The 17,443-nt window shown below is 36.2% G+C and overlaps 1 protein-coding gene across 1 annotated transcript; it reads right to left on the reverse strand.

The window, feature by feature from the left end:
* Positions 1-7,204: 7,204 nt before the first annotated feature.
* LOC134842219 (uncharacterized) lies at positions 7,205-17,259 on the reverse strand. Its single transcript, XM_063858453.1, has 6 exons — positions 16,969-17,259; positions 15,707-16,204; positions 15,302-15,601; positions 10,541-10,867; positions 8,884-9,171; positions 7,205-8,487 (listed from the first exon to the last, which is right to left on the reverse strand). The coding sequence occupies exons 1-6, from the start codon at positions 17,249-17,251 to the stop codon at positions 7,283-7,285; spliced, it is 2,901 nt and encodes a 966-aa protein (XP_063714523.1). The 5' UTR covers positions 17,252-17,259; the 3' UTR covers positions 7,205-7,282.
* Positions 17,260-17,443: the final 184 nt, after the last annotated feature.

Consider the following 17,443-nt stretch of genomic DNA (forward strand, 5'->3'; position numbering starts at 1 on the left):
CACTCGTTCAATAAAGGTTCGAAACCAAGAAAAAGAAGATTGTTTTGTGCACGCAGGTTCGGTTGCCATCTATTTATTTTTGCGTCTTGTTGAAAACCAAGAAGGTAGTTATCCGAGGCTCGAAGATCTCTATGACAGACTTAGCGATCATATCGAAGAAAATCCTAACGACGATGAGCCTGCCCATGAAACATTGAATAATTTTGCTAAACAATATCGACTCCGGGTAGAGAGTATTGAAACAAAGCATGCCTTGAATCCCTGGTTTTCAAAGCAGGTTGTCATTGGATACTTTCGTTGGTCAAAACCAGAATACGAGAATTTTCTAAAATTCTACGACGAAAACCCGACCGGAATTATGAAAAGGGAGGATTATGCTCAAGCTGGTGAGAGCAACGACGGTCACGCTGTTATTCTCGCTAGATTTGATTCTAGTCACTTGAGACTCATGAACTCATGGGGTGACGACTCGGCAGATCACGGGTTCTTCAAAATACAGAACGCAGAAGTACTAAAAATGCAGTTTATGCGGGTGTATTTTGACAAAGAAAATCTGACGGAATCCGAAATCAGGTACTACAAAACTTATGGACCCAGAAACATTGCCAACAAACTGGCAAATCTCAAGGGACTGCAAAACTCTAAATTCAAATGTCCAAAGTGCCACGAATCATCTTCGGTCGACAAATACGGTGGCAAGATGTTCAAATCAGTGTGTCCTAATTGCGACCAACAATTTGATTGCGACGAACCCGGGAGCACCCTTGTGTTGTATCGGTATCTTCAAAGTATTGCTAAATATACAAAAAATTCTTACAAATTTGCTTGAGTCTTTTTATTTGCTTTTCCCCACCCCATTTACTCCTTATTAATATAATCAACTAAAAAATTAAACTGGGAAAAAAGGGATTCTGAAGCAAGATTACAACAAGAAGGGCGAAGAAAATTGAGAAAAAGTGGGTTTAAAAACATGGTCTTTGATGTAATTACCTTTTCAATTCAAAAAAGTTATGTTGTACAATCCTTGAGATTCTCTTAGATTTACAAGTTCGTGAAACACATTAATTTAAGAATAATCAAATCTGTATTCTTACGAGAACATTGGATTTTTCATTTATAAATCAATATCAAGCACAACTTTCTGTCCATCGTGTCTTGGCTCTACAAAATTAATAGTTAAATTGTAATTATAGAATTGTACAAAATTTCCTTCCAAATTCGAAATAACTCATGATAATTCATCCTGTCAAATGATTTTAAGTTAGGTTTTTTTATCTTAGAAGATATATACTAGTTAGTAAGACTAATCAAATCTATATTCTTACGAGACCATTGGATTTTTCAATTAAAAATTAATATTGAGCTCAACTTTCTGTTCATCGTGTCTTGGCGCTACAAAATTATTAGTTAAGTTGTAATTATAGAACTGTACAAAATTTCCTTCCAAATTCAAAATAACTCATGATAATTCATCCTGTCAAATGATTTGAAGTTAGGTTTTCATCTTGGATATATACTAGCTAATAAATTGATAAAAATTGACAAATTCTGGACGAACAAGAACTAATAAGCGTGTTAATCATCAAGGGATATTCCGAGGTTTTTTAAGATAAAGTTGTTGATATAGCACCAAGTTAGATGACTAAAAACAATGCAAAACTTTAGATTATAAAGTTTTCTAAATATACTTCAATAAACAGCCAAGTTGAAGTGACCTAACACAACCCAGAACTCACAATGAAACGTTTTTAATCAAAAATCTTGTCCGTCCGTGATTCGTCACTACTGGAAATACACGGTATACATTTAACGAACTCTTCTGAGATGCTACTGTTTGAACAGCTTTTTTTGAAAAGATAAAACTTTGTTTCTGTTAGTCTTTCACTTCGGTAAATTGACCTATAACTGGTTGCTGTGTTTCAAAAAGGGTAATAAAAACTCACAATTTTAAAGAAAAAAAATCATTTTGAAAATTGAAAAGAACAAATTTTTGTTCACGTTAGAGTTATTTTCGAATATGAAAATGTCAAAATAGCAAAAAAGAAACGAATTTTTACCTGATAAACTAAAAATCTTGAGGAATTGAACCTCAAATCTCCTGTAACTTATAAGACGAAAGTAAAAAATGCACATGTTTGCACATGGTCTTTTTCATTGAGATCAGATAAAAACTTTGACAATTTGATAGGTTGGTGCTACCTGCTAGAGAGTTCACAAGCTGTCGCAACCTGCTATGACTTCATGATAAAAGAGGTTCAGACGGGGTTTCATCTATTGATCGGCTTATACAAATTGTTTTCTGCTAAAGTCAGATATGAGAGTTTTTCCTTTAGATTGGCATTTTTTAGCTTCAGTTATGCACAAAAACACATGACTAGCACCGTTTTTTCTTTTAGTTTCTTCAGAAAGTGACAAAGATCATAGGGAAACATCTAATGGGCACTTTAAACAACCACAAATGTGATTAAACAACCACAAGTTACAAAAGTTGTCTCAATAAAAGGTTATTTTAAGTTTATTGATTGCTTTTGATAAAAATGAGGAGTGATTTTAGAGTGTCTCTGAGTGAAGACTTAAAGTATGAAACTTTCTTCAAAACAAAATACAACAATATTCAAAAATACACCATCAACTGTTTACAGGACTCTCCGGAGACCTGTTTCTTGTGCGTTAATAATCCACATAGTTCAGTTGATAAGTCCTAGTCATTACCCTATCTACTAAGCAAATTATTTGCGGCGAATTCAATAAAAATTTAACGGTTCGGCACAAAATAGTTTGGAGTTCTGAAGTTTTTATTGTGATATAACTTAAAGAGAAGGATCTAAATACTAAATTTTTTTGAATTCTTGTCTTTTAAACTAAGAAAGGTTCACGAGTGTCATGAAAACAGCAACAAGTGACCATTACACAGTAGCTTTTGAAACTGAATCAAATGCAAGAGAACAGTCTGAACCAGTTTAGATACAGAAAATGGAAAAAACACGGAAACTGTTTTTTCGCGATAAACCTCAGTGAAAAATTAAGAAAGAAGCTGAAGGTTCTTAACCGAGAAACAACTTCAATTGACTGCGAAACTGCGTTCAAAAAATTTCAGAGTATCCTTACAATTGAACTTAATGAGTTTCTCCCTGAGAACCCGGCCAAAAAACAATCTGAAAGACTTGGATTGATAACCAAGTTATAAAAACTGCTGCTAACAAGAATACACTTAGGCAAGTTTACTTAGAAAGAGAAGTCAAGCGAAACTAAAGTTAATTACAAAAACATGATAAAAAAAAGAAAAACCTCCTAAAAATCAAAAACGTAGTTTTTATCAACAGATATTAGATAAATAAATAAAAAAAAGAAAAAAGGAATATTTTGAAATTTTTTTCGCAATTTGGCTTGAAACAAAATTGAAAACAGCGACAAGCCATAGATGAATTGAAGGTGAAGATTTTCAGTAATTTTTTAATAGGGGAAAAACTTGAAGAGAAAATTGAAAACAGAAGGAATAAAAACAATAAAACAAAACTTGAATTCAGTGGTTTCGTTAAAAATGGTCAAAAAAATTTGGGTTTCCAATGAGACGAGCAGTGATTAAAAGTAAAAATCAATTTGAGTATTTAGTCATCAAAATTGACTCTGATCTCAATTTCAATAGTTACACAGAAAATCCTAAGAAAAAAAAACACGCGGCATGTTCTATCAGCTGCACAAGGTTTTACCATTATCACAAACTAGACAAGTTCATGAAATTTATGTTTATTATGTAGTTCAATGCGGCGTGACAATTTATGGCTCGAAGAACATTATTAGAATCAAACTTTTTATTCAGACTGCTAGAAGACTGCACAGATTATGATTTCACAGGAAAAAATTGATACTCTCAAGCGTTTAACTTAGTATCATCATTTCTTCAAAGCTACTGATTCACATCTCTATGAACTGCTTAACACATTAAACAAACAAGTTAGATCTCTGCCGATATGCTAAGAAACATAACTTCGTCTGAAGATCTCAATAAGGCAAGCAATAAAAGAATAACTGCTGGACAGGCAAGTACAAGTGTTCACAAGAACACGAAAATTTAATAACCGAAAAAAATTATGAAAAATTTTATTGCCTCACTCCGACATCAAACTTATTTTAAAAAGCAAGAACATTTAATGCCTCAACAACAAAAATTTATTCAATAAATCACAACTTTTGGACAATTCCTAGTAGGCGATCATGGTTTGGCAAATCTTCTATTCAACTGATGTGACCAATCTGATATTCATGTTTTTGATTTGAAAAACTTAACAAAAACGTAAACTACTTTGTTTCCTTTGTTTTCAACTTCAAAGAGTATTTTGTTTATCAGCAGGGTAATTTCTATCTTCTTTTTCGATTTATACAGATATCTTTTTTTTTGCATTTTTTCCGCTCAGAGAAGTTTAAAAAGCGGACCAGTTGGTCTAAAGACGTTCTCTCAGGCTTCACTCTGGGATATAGTATTACCAATATCGAATATTAAACTACAAATTTGTGAGCCTGATAACAATTTTTATTACATGTTTTATAAACATCCTAATAAAACTAGCGATTGAATCGTGTAACTCCTTGACTGCCAGATTTGCATTTTGTTTCATTTTCCGTTTTAGAAATGTTTTATATCAAACGCCGGATACTCTGCAAAGCGATATTCTTCAATACACAAAAATTAATATTCTGGTTCAGTCGGAAAACTTTTTTCTACAAAAGATTATGCAAATCTAAAACGGTATATAATGAAAATGTTCTCAATCCATTAGATGGAACCCGTGGTTATCGGGTTGTTTTTGTTACCCGGTAAAAGCTAGCTCAGAATTCGACAATCCGTTTGCTTTCTGTGCTTCTATTTTTCAATATTCCGATAACTTTCATCATGAAACAATGGTTGAACACTTTTTCAGATTTTCATATTCATTGGCAGACTTGAAATTAGAGTGGAGTTAAGCAAAATAACTAGCTCATATGTACGAAAAACAAGCAAAAAAATGAGTTTGAGAAATTTTAATTGTGCAGTGTGGACGCCTTAGAAAATATGGTTGAAATATTTGAAGTAACAACCTTCAAGGCTAATAAAAAAGTTTAAACAGCAACCAACCAAAAATTTAGCTGGGAAAGCGATAAAGTCCAAAATTAAAAAGTATTAGCTGAACAGTAAAATTATTTAGGAAATCAGCAATTTACATAGTAGTAAGATAGGTTGTCATTGGAAAGAAGATGTGGAGGCGTTGGAATTTGCTTGAAAAACAATTTAAAAGATGTTAAGTCGAACAACTTCAAAAAAATAGAAATTCACTCTAAAACTATAAAAATTACAAAATACAGAACTATAACTTCAGCATCGAATGACTCATTAGCTCAAGATAAGTAAACTTCACAACAAGAAACTGAAAATAAGCTGAAATAAAAGCTCTTCCTCATTACAGATATGAAAACAAAAAAAAACAATGAATTTCGAAAAAAACAGAAAATGCTTTTGAAAAGGGGATGAACCAAACTGATGCTGAAAACGGAAAAACAATTAAGTAATTAGGAATCACAAAAAACAGTAAATTGAGTTTTGTATTCTATTGTTAGGAAAAAGTTTTCCAAAGTCAGGAAAAAGTGAACGATTTTGCGGCTTAATCTACAAAATAATAAAACTTTCAAACAAGAACTAGTTTTTACATGTATTTAAAACATTTGCGAGCCGCCTATTATTCAGTCTGGTGTTTTAATATATGGTGCTTTTCATGAAACAAATTGTCATGAAACAACTTTATTATAATTTCAAGAGACCAAACAAAATAATATTCTTTGAATGTATTTCGACTTTGAATGTAAATTATAAATTTACTCTATACAGATCTAAGCAAAAGCAAACATTTAGTTTATAATATAGCTTACATACAACCTAGGTCGGTTTTAAAAAAAAACAAATTATTATGACACTGGAAACACATTTGGAACAAAATTACTCTTCCTGATTCAACGCGGATTGTTTGCGGTGAGTTCACTTTAAATAGTGCAAATAGTCCACGAAAACGTCCAAAAACATCATCGAACAGATACAACAACCTTTTCTTGAATAACTTTTCTTTGAACAAGAAAGATCTAATGAGCACAAAAATAGCTAGAAAATTAGTATTGTTAGTATGGTTTTAGTATGTTATTTTTTCTATTAGTTCTTTCTTCATTTTGCAAGATAATTCGTACGTCTTTGAGTTTTGGTCGATACCGGATGAGAATACCTTTCAGTTTTTCCGCTCGGACAAGTCTAAACTCTTCATGAGTGTATTTCAGGCAAATTTTTAATGGTTGTAAATGAGATTTTATACTGAAAAAATACATGTATTAGCCCGAAATAATTTTAATGGTTATATTATAGTGATGTTTGTTAATATTCAATTTTGAAGGGGAGTTATCCAGATTTCTAAAAAAATTATTGAAAAAATTTCAAGATTTTGCATAGTAAAATTGAATTCTCTACAATTCTAATTATTTGATAGCTTGTAGAAGGAAGTAGAAAAGTAAATGGTCAAAAACAACAAAATCATAACCTATACCAGTTCAAAAATGTTATTCTGGCTGAAATTGGACATTTGAAAAAAAAAAACAATCATCACACCTTTATTAACTTTTTTTTGCCAATTCTGTTCAAATAAGTTGCCCGCCACATAAGTCCGAGTAAATCTAAGAAATTTTCATTGAGATGAATAGTTTTTTTGCGATAAAAACCTTGTGTAAAAATCACGTTCATTTACATCAGAAATTTGTTGGGATATACTTGACTGCGTGACAAAAATTGAATCATATACCGTAGCTCATTCTCATCATGGACTGGTCAGAACAATAGGCTTCTCCGACAAAATAATTAGGGGTAATTGGAGTTTTCTAAAAATCATATCCACTTGAAAACCACATTTGATCCCTCCGCTGCAGTTTGAATGTCTTTCAAGCCAAAAAACAAAACTCTTTTTCCGAATTCTATCCCCTGAATACTTCGCTGTTCTTGAAAATTGACTAATATTTTAGCTCGATTTTGCATTGATGCCAGCAAACCGCTCAACATGTTAAAACATTTTCAAAAAATGGTAGTGCTTTTTTGAATCATCACTGTCTTATCTTCAATGTTTTTATTGACTCGATACTACAAAAATTTTTGCCAAGTGAGTTTAAAAACTAGTGCGAAAATCAGTATCTTCAATTTTACCTAATCTTTAAAAAAATTAGACTGTTAAAAAAAAGAACGAATCATTAATCGACGACAAAATCATTGAAATAAGTATTATACAACTTGAAAACCAAGAATGTCAGTCATATATGGCAACAAAAGTCTTTTCGCTGAGTCCTGTTTCGTCAATTTCAGTTCTGACTTCAAAATTTGATCTTTTGTTTCCAAAAAAGCCCGCCATTTTCCGTGCTTAGAATTGTACTTGTAAGTCACCGGCAGCAAATCGACATCAACGCCTGCACTTTTTTGAAGAATATTCGCGAGAAAAGGAACATTTTCAGACATTTCTTCGGGAATCAGAGGAGCATCAGTTGCTTCCTCCAGCAATTTGACGAACCTTTTGGTCCTTTTCAATGTTTTGCAAAATTGCGGCGAAAAATTATCGAAGCTTTCAAATTTGTCTGAAAACTTGAACGTGCCATTGACTGTTAGGGTAACAACGAATTCCTTTGAAACTAGATTATTTTCAACTGAAAGCTCTAAATTGTTGCAGCAAATAGATTCTTGGAGGCCCTTCAGACGTTTTTCAATAATTTTAGTTTTATTTCCAGCTTTTCTTTGTCCATCGTTATTTAATGAGAGCTTAGTTTGCTTCACGTTTTCTTTGATCAACTCAAGTTCATATTTCAACGTCTCGTTTCCAGTCATCAAATTCTTAAGACGCTTGGAGCACGGGAGTAGGTCGGCATTAGAGTAGCTCACCAGCTTTCGTTTCCCGCTTTTCGTGATGACATCCATTGAGTTTGAGTTCTTTATTTCTGGCTTTTGAGTTGAAAATAGTCCAACGAGCTCACTATGTTCGTCCTCCGAATCATCAACGGTAATGATGCCAGGGTCATCGACATGTGTTTTTTCAACTGCACCTGTTTGACTAGTTGTTAAGTTATCAAATTCGTTGTTTTTTGTTTGATTGGATGAAACGCTTTGAAAAGAATCATTCAGAGCGCAAAACGGGTTTGGTTTGCAGTCATGGTTACCCTGACCAAAATGTTCATCGTCATTGTCTCGTGTGCTGTTGACACTAGAACGTTTTGATATACAGCCGATAGTAAAACCAAACATTTTTTGGAATCTATGCAAAACAGTACGACTGCGACATGTCAGCATATTAAGATTTGGTTTATCGTATAAAAAAGATGAGCGTTTCAGTGGTTGCCGCCAATGGTTCTGGAAGAATGATACTGCTAGTTGGCGCTCGCCGTAGATAACGTACATCAATTTCGCTATACTTGCACAAGCAGCCGTTTTACTATTGTTACCTTAAACAGGCATGGTTAAGATATGTACATTAAGGAGCAAATTAGGACTGTGGGTGGCAGATTACTTTACTCTCATGTCGTCATTTTTGCAAGCTTATTTCGACTAAATCATACAGTTTGCACGGATTTTTTTAAACTATCTAAAAGCCTTGAATTTATGTTAAAAAGATATTACATCGTTTTGCAATTTTCATTAACCATTTCCAATACTTCTTTTCTTTTCCCTGGAAACCATAATGCCATTTCTGTAATGAATCAGACTCAATATATTTACTTTAGTTATGAGGTCACCAGACCAGAATATCTGTATTTGGGTGGAAACATACAGATCTTCTCTTAACTATCTTTTCGTACCCTCAGGGAGCCTACCGATCAAAAAAAATGTGAAAAACTTACTGAATGCCATAGTTAAAGAATTTGAGGCAGATGAAAAGGCAGCGAACACACTGCTTTTGTTGATCGTACACAGTCGAAAGTTCTCTTTAATCAGAGAAGGAAACAACCATTTTCCTTTTGGACCAATTGTGCTATAACCCTCGCTAATTCTGGCATTTATATATATTCTGCCTTTGTTACTTAAAGGCAAGTGCTTTTCTTCACGAAAAGCCGGATTGATATCCAGATATTCTTCGAAGCTAATGACCTGGCTTTCGGGAGATTTTTCATGTGTCGTGATTCCGGTTACTAAAACAACCAGTAAAATAATAAAAAGCTTGTTTCACAAACACCCTCTGACACCGAAGTAACACTTGGTTTCAATAACTGATTGAAATGCATAATTTATACAGTGGGCGAAGATGCGCTTCGCACCACTTGCGATGCAAAACCAGCAAGCAGCTAAGTCGGCAAAAAAATCGAAAATGTTAAAAAATTAGATCTATCGAAATAAATCAGGCTATTTTCAAACAAAAACATGCCAAGACAATATAATGTGAAATTCGCATCGGAAGAAGACTTACCAAGCTGTAACAAAGCCAAAAATACATCAGCAGAAAAAATCAACAAACTTAACATAAAAAGTTAAGAAGTCCCCAACACCCTCAAAACCGGCACGCACACAACTTTATTTGCTCGTCAAATAAAACAAAAAAAAACACGTTTAAACCCACCTCGCCCCTAACATACACACACTCACAAACAAGTTTTGTTTCGCTCGTCAAAAGACGCACTTTGAGGCCATTAAGACGAGATAATATAGGCCGAAACCTAATGAGCCGGAAAAAAAAGAACCATAAATTAAGCATAAAAGCCGAAAAAAATCAAAAAAAAAAATTACGACTAAAAAATTATCAAGCCCTCCTTGCTCTTAAAATACACACGCACCACCCATTGTTTCATTCGCCAAAAGACGAACTATGAGGCCATTAAGTCGATATAGTATAGGCAGCAACCTATCATGCCGAAGAAAAAGTAAAAAAAAAGCCAAAAAATGTATTAAAAAGTTGAACTGCAATTTCTATTAAGATTTTAGCAATTTGTGCAATCCAGTCAGCATAAAATGTATGTTTTCCTTAACACGCCTCAAAATTATGTCACTAAGCCGATAAAAAATAAATCGAAATTATTGGGGGAGAATAAAGCTTTTAAGCTGGGTAGAAAAAAACTAAAACAAAGAAAAAATACGATTTCACAAAATTACAAACAGCAGAAGTAAATCAAAACACTTACAGCATCTACAATGTGAATTGCGTAAAACAAAAAAAAAACAATTTTACGACGTGGCAGCTAAGCCGATAAAACATAAGCCGACAAATAAGAAGCCGCCATTTTTTCAAAAAAAAAAATGGTGTACTTCCGTTTGAAAAAAAACCAGCTCCTGTCAGATTCGAACCAAGCATCTTTGCCGTGCCACGCGTATTCGTTGTCTCTGAACCAAGTGTTCCGGAGACGCAGAGAAATTTGAATTCATTATGAACAGAACCTAAATTTACTATTTCTAATTTTTACCATTCTGTGAATAAAGTTATTTACGGGACAGAAAGTAAAGGTAATTATATATAACCAAAATAACCAAAGCATATAGTCTCAGAGCATAAAGTAAAACTGTTTTTACCCTTTTCCTCCATGGAAGTTCTTTCTGTATCTTCAACGTGTATATTTTCCTCATGGTCCCCAGAAACGTTCGCTCTATATAGATTCGTTTTCAATTCTATTTTGCATTCAGTTTCTACTCCATGAGAGCACAATGTTTGTGAAAACTTCCCGGCTAGACTCGCGTCCACGACAACTTCTTCCGGCAAAGCATGGAGAACCCACCTGCCCCGGCCATTCAAAGAGACCCAATGTATTCGCAGAAGTTCAGTCGGTAAGTGCCGTTCATCGAAGTACAGATAGAACATCTTGGCATAGCAAGCGGACCTCGCCAATGAAGGATGGTTAGCTGAAACGCTTTTCTTCATTAATCAAGAAAACTTTTTTTTAGTTATTCAGCCATTTAACCAAAAAAGTTTACATATTGTTTCCTGGGCCTGCGAAACATTGGTGATAGATTATATTGAGACTATTACAGCTTTACTTTTTGTACACAGTGAAATTTTATTGGCGACGTCCTAACTCTTTCAATCCGCGAGAAGCTGTGAAATTATATTAAAAAGAGTCACTGAATTGTTTTTTGAAAAAAGCTTGAACTTCGAATTTCGAAGAAAAAATATGACCTTAAAGATGATAGGACGTTATCATATGGCGACAGAGATGGTGGCATTTCTTTTGCAATTTTCTAATTGGTACTAAAATCTTTTGTTAAAACAGATTGAAACTACTTCAAAGTTTTTAGAACAGCTTGCAATCGAATACTATTAGGCGTAAATACTATCCCTTACTTTGCTGAAATAATAATCATTTTTATTTATCAGCTCATTAATATCGAATAATTACAATTGTTATAAAAAAAGTAATTCCTTCTTCTATTAAACATTTTAAAAATTGCAACACTATACAAACTCTTAATTCCTTTTGAATAAACTTTCAAACCTCGTAACTGCTGCATCCTAAAAAATGCTAACAAGCTGATTGCAACAGCAAATTTCCTCCTAATTAAAAATTCTTTTAGGACAGCACCAACTTTAGCTTATATTTCAATCTCAGCGTTTACTGAAGAAACTTAAGAGGACTGGTTGAAGCTCGAAAATCACTTAGTCCAACGCATTTATTTATAGAACGCAGAATCACGAAAACCATACTTGACTTGCTCCCGTCATATCATAGCAGAGGAACGTGGCACAAAACTTCTTTTTTTTCGATATGGTTGCCCTTTGCCACGAGACATTGGAGAAACAAGCAATTCCTCAAAACCACCTCAAACGAAAACTCATCTGGAACATCAACCGAAAACTTGTATTGATGAGATTGACTTTTTAATTTTCCGTTTCATCTTTAACCAGACTTCGTTCAAAATTAAAACACATAAGCCAATATGAGTCCGGCATAAAAGCTTTAAAAAGACAGAAGCTTTTGCAACAAAAGAAAAATCACGTTCTATAAAAAAAAACTACTCATTTAGTTGGTTTTCACCAATGAGTCATGAATAAGGAGTCAAATTGAGATCGAAAAATAATCAAATCAACGCAAACAGAGCACCAATGGCTTCTTATTGTTAAAATGCAAAATACATATCATTAAGTCCATGTCGGAAAAAATTCCATTAGCAAACTCTTCTCTTAACAGCCACATTATCGGTTCCTGCCACAAAACCTTTCCCTAAATTATATCCCTCAGGAAACCCAAGCTGCAATAACCTTCCTTTTCTCCAATGTCCATTACCAACCTTCCTTTTCTTCCAATGTCCATTCTCCAATGTCCATTACCAACCGAGAGCCTTCCTTTTCTCCAATGTCCATTACCAACCGCGTATTAAGGACCGGACTCGTACAACGACCTCTCACCGCCTCTACCATTCGCACTGAAAACGAATTAAACTTAACTTGGGCGGGCATTACATCATAGGAGAAATAGGTAACCAGAGAAACCTTGATGTAATTTTCTTTCTTTTATCTTTCTTCCTAATCAGGAAAAGCAGAGCTTGCCTTATCAATCTGCTGAGTTGAATCTTAAAATTATATCGATTTCCAATATACGATTACATCGATTTTCCCTCGTTCCATCGATTTTCCCTCGTTCGTACTAAGTTTTCCCTCGAATTACATCGATTTTCCCTCGTTCGTACTAAGTTTCGCGTCCCAAAAAATGATTAACCATTAACATTTAAGTTCGTTTAGAGAAAACTAAAATAAGTAGAATGATAGAAAAATTTATTCTTTCACAATTTTCTCCCCATTAGTAAGTCACAGTAATTATCAAAGGCACGTAAACTCTAAATAGCAAGAAGTTGCATTCTTTTTGAACGAGTACGAAGAAATATTAGTCTCCAATCCTGGAAAAGTACTGGTCCTAATCAGTCGCCACACAATTTATCAGCTTTTACCTTAATAGCAAGCGTCTACAAATGTTTACCTTTCCATGTTTTTTTTTTGAATTAAAGTTATTAAAAAAATCTCGAAAACAAGCCAAATTGTGCTTAACTACGAGGCTAGAAAAACGACGAAACCTCGAAGCGGTTACACAACAACTTACTCGAAACTGCGCCCAGGCTAGGTCTAGATACCAGAAGAAGTTCAGCCACTGGAAGCTCTCTCCGTCAAACGATTCCGCAACCCAGCTGGACCGGGTGAAGAAGAACTTGGATGAAGTGATCCGCGACGGAAAATCTAAAGCCTGGAAGGAGTATGCAAGCACTCTCGATCCGAGAGTCCCTAGCACAAAAGTCTGTGCCACCCTCAAGGGCTTCGATGGCCGCAAAAGACAGCCCCTCCCCGAGTCCGCTATCTCAGAAGGCAGCAAAGTGGCCAACACCCTTAAGCAGAAGGCGGAGCCAGCAGGCACGACCTACGCCGAGGTCAGCCGCGTCCCGGTCCAAAGACAAAGCAGAAAGAGGCTTACCTTGAAGTACGGAGGAGACTGCAGGAAGATCTAGACACGGAAGACGGGACAGGTAGCCCTTTCACTCTGGACGAACTGACAACCGTGGTCCGCAGCATGAAGAGGAGCGCCGCAGGCCAAAACAAGATCTCAACGGAGATGATCAAGAATCTCCCAGAGGCTGCCCAGGAAAAGCTCTTGGACATCATCAACAGCTGGTCACAGGGCCGCATCCCGGGTTCTTGTCGTAATGCCGTCTTTGTGCGGATCCTGAAGAACGGGAAGCTCGCCTATCAGATTAAAAGCTACCATCCTGACTCCTTGCTGGCCTGCATGTCTAAGGTAATGAAGAGTATGGTGACAAAACGCCTGAAGAAGTGAGCAGCAGACGCGGGCGCCCACCCGGTGGACTCTACGCTATCGACATCTGGAGACCGTTCCTGGCAAAGTCTAACCTCCAACTCATCGAGGTTGCCAACAAACGGGCGAGCCGAGTTATCACTGGTACCCCGACAGACACTCCTTCCTCGGCAACTTTGACAGACGCGCGCCTCCGGCCTATTTACCAGGAGATAGAAGATCGTGCCGCGATGCTGTGGGACAGGTACAGAAGATACCCGGAAGAACACCACCTGCACAACCTGACAAGACCCAGACTCAGATCAAGAGGAGAGCAGTCCTTCCGCCAAGACTGGCCCACCATGGCCAGAAGACGACTCGACCAGATCCGAAGGGGAATCGTCTTCGAGTATTTGGTTGCCCAGCGTAAAGACAAGTCCAACACAATAACGAGAACGCCCCCGAGTTCTCAACTCACCGCCAAGCCTCGGGAGGCAGACCGCTGGAGCGCTCAGTGAACTGCTCGAGACAAGAAGAGGTCATGCTCTTCAAACTGTGAGCAAACATAGCATCTTTCCTCCTTCAGACCCAGCACCGGTTCGCATACTCAGATGACCCAACCTGCGAGTACTGCGAAGTCGAAGAAGAAACATCGGAGCACTTCCTGATAAGATGCACAGCCTGAACAGAAGAAAAAAGAACATGGGAGAAAACGAAGATATCATCTGCCTACAGACCAACCCGGCGGGAGTCTTCCGCTTTGCACGGCTTACAGGACGCCATGTGGCGTCTCCCGATCAAAGAAAGGCTCCTAACACACACACCTGCTCGAAAATTTTGGAGAAACAACGTTCAAGTTGCACCTGAAAAGACAGCGACCCACTTAGCCGTACATCCAAGAATTTTTGTCCTAATTAAAAAAGAATTACCCCTACCTGAAGATTTATCTAAATCAGTTCATATTCCCGTCACAGTGCTTAATACATTTTGATAGTTCCTTCATACTACCGTGACAATATTCACGGTCAAGGTAGCATGAAAGAAATATGAAAAAATAAATAGCACTGTGAATGGAATATTTAGATTAGTATGCGGTTCAGCTACGGGTAAAAAAATCAAAATACTGAAAAAAGTAATCGATTACAAGAAATAGATTAAGGCCAATCAAACTTCATAAAGCTGCTCAAGTTGCACAAAATGTTCCGACAATAGTAATTTTCATTAGAAAAAAAATGATTTTTTTTTTGTCAAAATTATTTTGCGAGTTTATCAATGCTTCTCTTTACGTGTCGACGAAGAGCGCTCATCCAAGCTTCAGGACCTCTTTGTTTGCTCAATTAACGTAAGAAACAAGGTAGTCTCTTTCATTAATGTATATTGCATAGTTGGAGTGCAACTTTATATCAACTCCAGAAAATTTTGACACAAAGAAGTGACACTTTTGCGGAACTTTTATGAAGGCTTGAATCACGACTGAAACGTATTGTATTTAATATGAAACTTTTGCGTAGGAAATCAAGTGCCAAAATGCTCAATAGAATATTATATAAGTTCTGATTACCAAATGCGATAGTTCGAACAGTTCGGCGATTTCGCGTGTATGCGGTCAAGCCAAAGAGATACATGATCTGACCATCTTTGCTTTCGAACTGCATATGCACATGCGTAAATTTCTGAGTCGCAACGTAAGACATGGCATTCGAAGGGGTCAAGAAGTTGCCTTTCTCCAGGCTTGTTTCGATGAAACGTCTCCCTCGGTCATTTAGATTGGTACACTTTGGCGAAAACTTCGGATCCATGTCAAAAAACTGATCAATTGAGACATTTTTCAACGTTTTCCGCTCGCGGCCAATCTTGGAATCTAAACAAAACGCTTTCGAACTTAATATATTATAAAAATTGTATGATTCTTATTGCTTTTATTCCACAAACCCTATAATGATAGTAGTATAAAAATCAAACCAACCTCCATTTTTGTGAGCTTCCATGCTTTGAGTCAAACCATCGTTATTGAACTCACTGGTCGACTCCTTTTCAACACCATGATTATCGCTACAGAGCATAGAATCTTTCACATGATCATCAGATATTTTGGTCCTCGCAGAGGATTCGCTATTAGAAATTTGATTCTTATCAATAGGAGTTGAACACATGTAGTTTGGGTCAATGATGCCGGGTTCTACTTTTACTTTCTTCAACTGGGGCTCCTCTTGACTCTCTGAAATCCTTGATTGTTCCAAGACACTTACATCTTGATTTGCCAGTTCTGATTCGTTCAAGGGAGTCGTCAACGACACTGATGTATCAGGAGCTGCAACCAGACAAGGCTGACTGAACAATTGGAACTTTCCATTCTGAGAAGTTTGATAGCTCCTCAGAAGGTTGGTGGCTAACACTGGTTTCTGAGAGCAGATTGCAATTAGCTGGGCACAACAGGCATTCAAAGCGGCTTCTTGAGTCGAACCTGTATCGAAAAACCAAAATCAACTTTTGAATCGGCAGTGTTGAAAAAAAATAAACGGATCATTAAATTATGCATAAAAATATGATGTTCAAAAGCAAATTCGTGAATGAAATTGTAAGCATCCGCACGTTTCATGTGAAAAAAATGGTGAAATTTACTGCTTGTTGAAATAAGGTTTTCCAGAGTAATCCATATTTAACAGAGAAGCGAAGCTTCGCAAATTTAAGCGAGAACACGACAAAAAACACCTGTATGAAATGCAATCAGAAAAAGAAATAAACCTCGAATTAGTAAAAAAAAAAACGGCAACTTCTCACAATCGTCCGACCTAGAGATTTAGAGTCTCACACAATAAACACTCAGCCACGCAGGCTCAATAGACTCTACTCACACGCCACAAGTAAAGCAGAAAACAGATGCTATGCAATTTCCATTGCTACAGTGAAACTTCCAAATAAGGAAGTCTTTTTATTTGCGAGTTAGGTTAGAAAAAAGAAGGTTCGTAATAATAAACTAAGCTGAAACTCGCTAGTGTAATCAACAGAATGTACGTTTCAAAGATCAAAATTTTAAAATTTTAATCCTTGGAAGCTATTCGCATGACAAAAATGCGACCATCAGAAATTTTCGAATCTACGTTAAACTTCATTCTTCATGGCAGACTTTTGAATTTCAATTTCGATTAGCTAATACAACTTTCTCTTATTCGGATCTTATGTCACGACAATATAATGCTCGTTATTCCATCTGTAGCCGAAACGTACCATAGGCAATGCATCGGATCCAGCCAGGTTGGGAGCCAGTAAGAAAGCACCCATAGACAACACTTTTGGGCTTGGAAATCCTGAACTCACTGTAGTCTATTCTGTAATGACCGCCGTCAAACAGACCCAATGAGTCCACCACCTCATATGGCGACCCCATGTTCTCCATTTTCGTGAAACTCCTCAAGGCTAGAGGACACAGCGTCACTTGGATTATGCTGCAAGGCGACAGAAACTGCTCGATCGTCAGCGGATCTGGAGGTTGATACAGGGAAACTGCCATTACAAATACACCTAAAAAAGTAACAATCAAGTAATTTACACAGTGGCGAAGCCACTGTGTAAATAAATAGCACGGCCGCTAGCCGAAAAGAAAATAGGACGAAAGCCACTCCGTAAAAAATCAAAAAACACCAAAAACTGTTTTGATGCGTCTCGAATGCGTTTCAATTTGAAGAAAACACTCCGAAAATTG

This window comes from Symsagittifera roscoffensis, chromosome 3, assembly GCF_963678635.1.
Source record: "Symsagittifera roscoffensis chromosome 3, txSymRosc1.1, whole genome shotgun sequence".
Lineage (NCBI taxonomy): Eukaryota > Metazoa > Xenacoelomorpha > Acoela > Convolutidae > Symsagittifera > Symsagittifera roscoffensis.

Coding starts and splice junctions, on each gene's coding strand:
- LOC134842219 (XM_063858453.1), bottom strand. CDS start 17,251: ATGGCAGTTTCCCTGTATCAACCTCCAGATCCGCTGACGATCGAGCAG. Junction 15,602..15,706: donor GGAAGCTCACAAAAATGGAG/GTTGGTTTGATT, acceptor CGTTTTGTTTAG/ATTCCAAGATTGGCCGCGAG. Junction 10,868..15,301: donor TGTTCGAACTATCGCATTTG/GTAATCAGAACT, acceptor AAAGCGTTTCAG/CTAACCATCCTTCATTGGCG.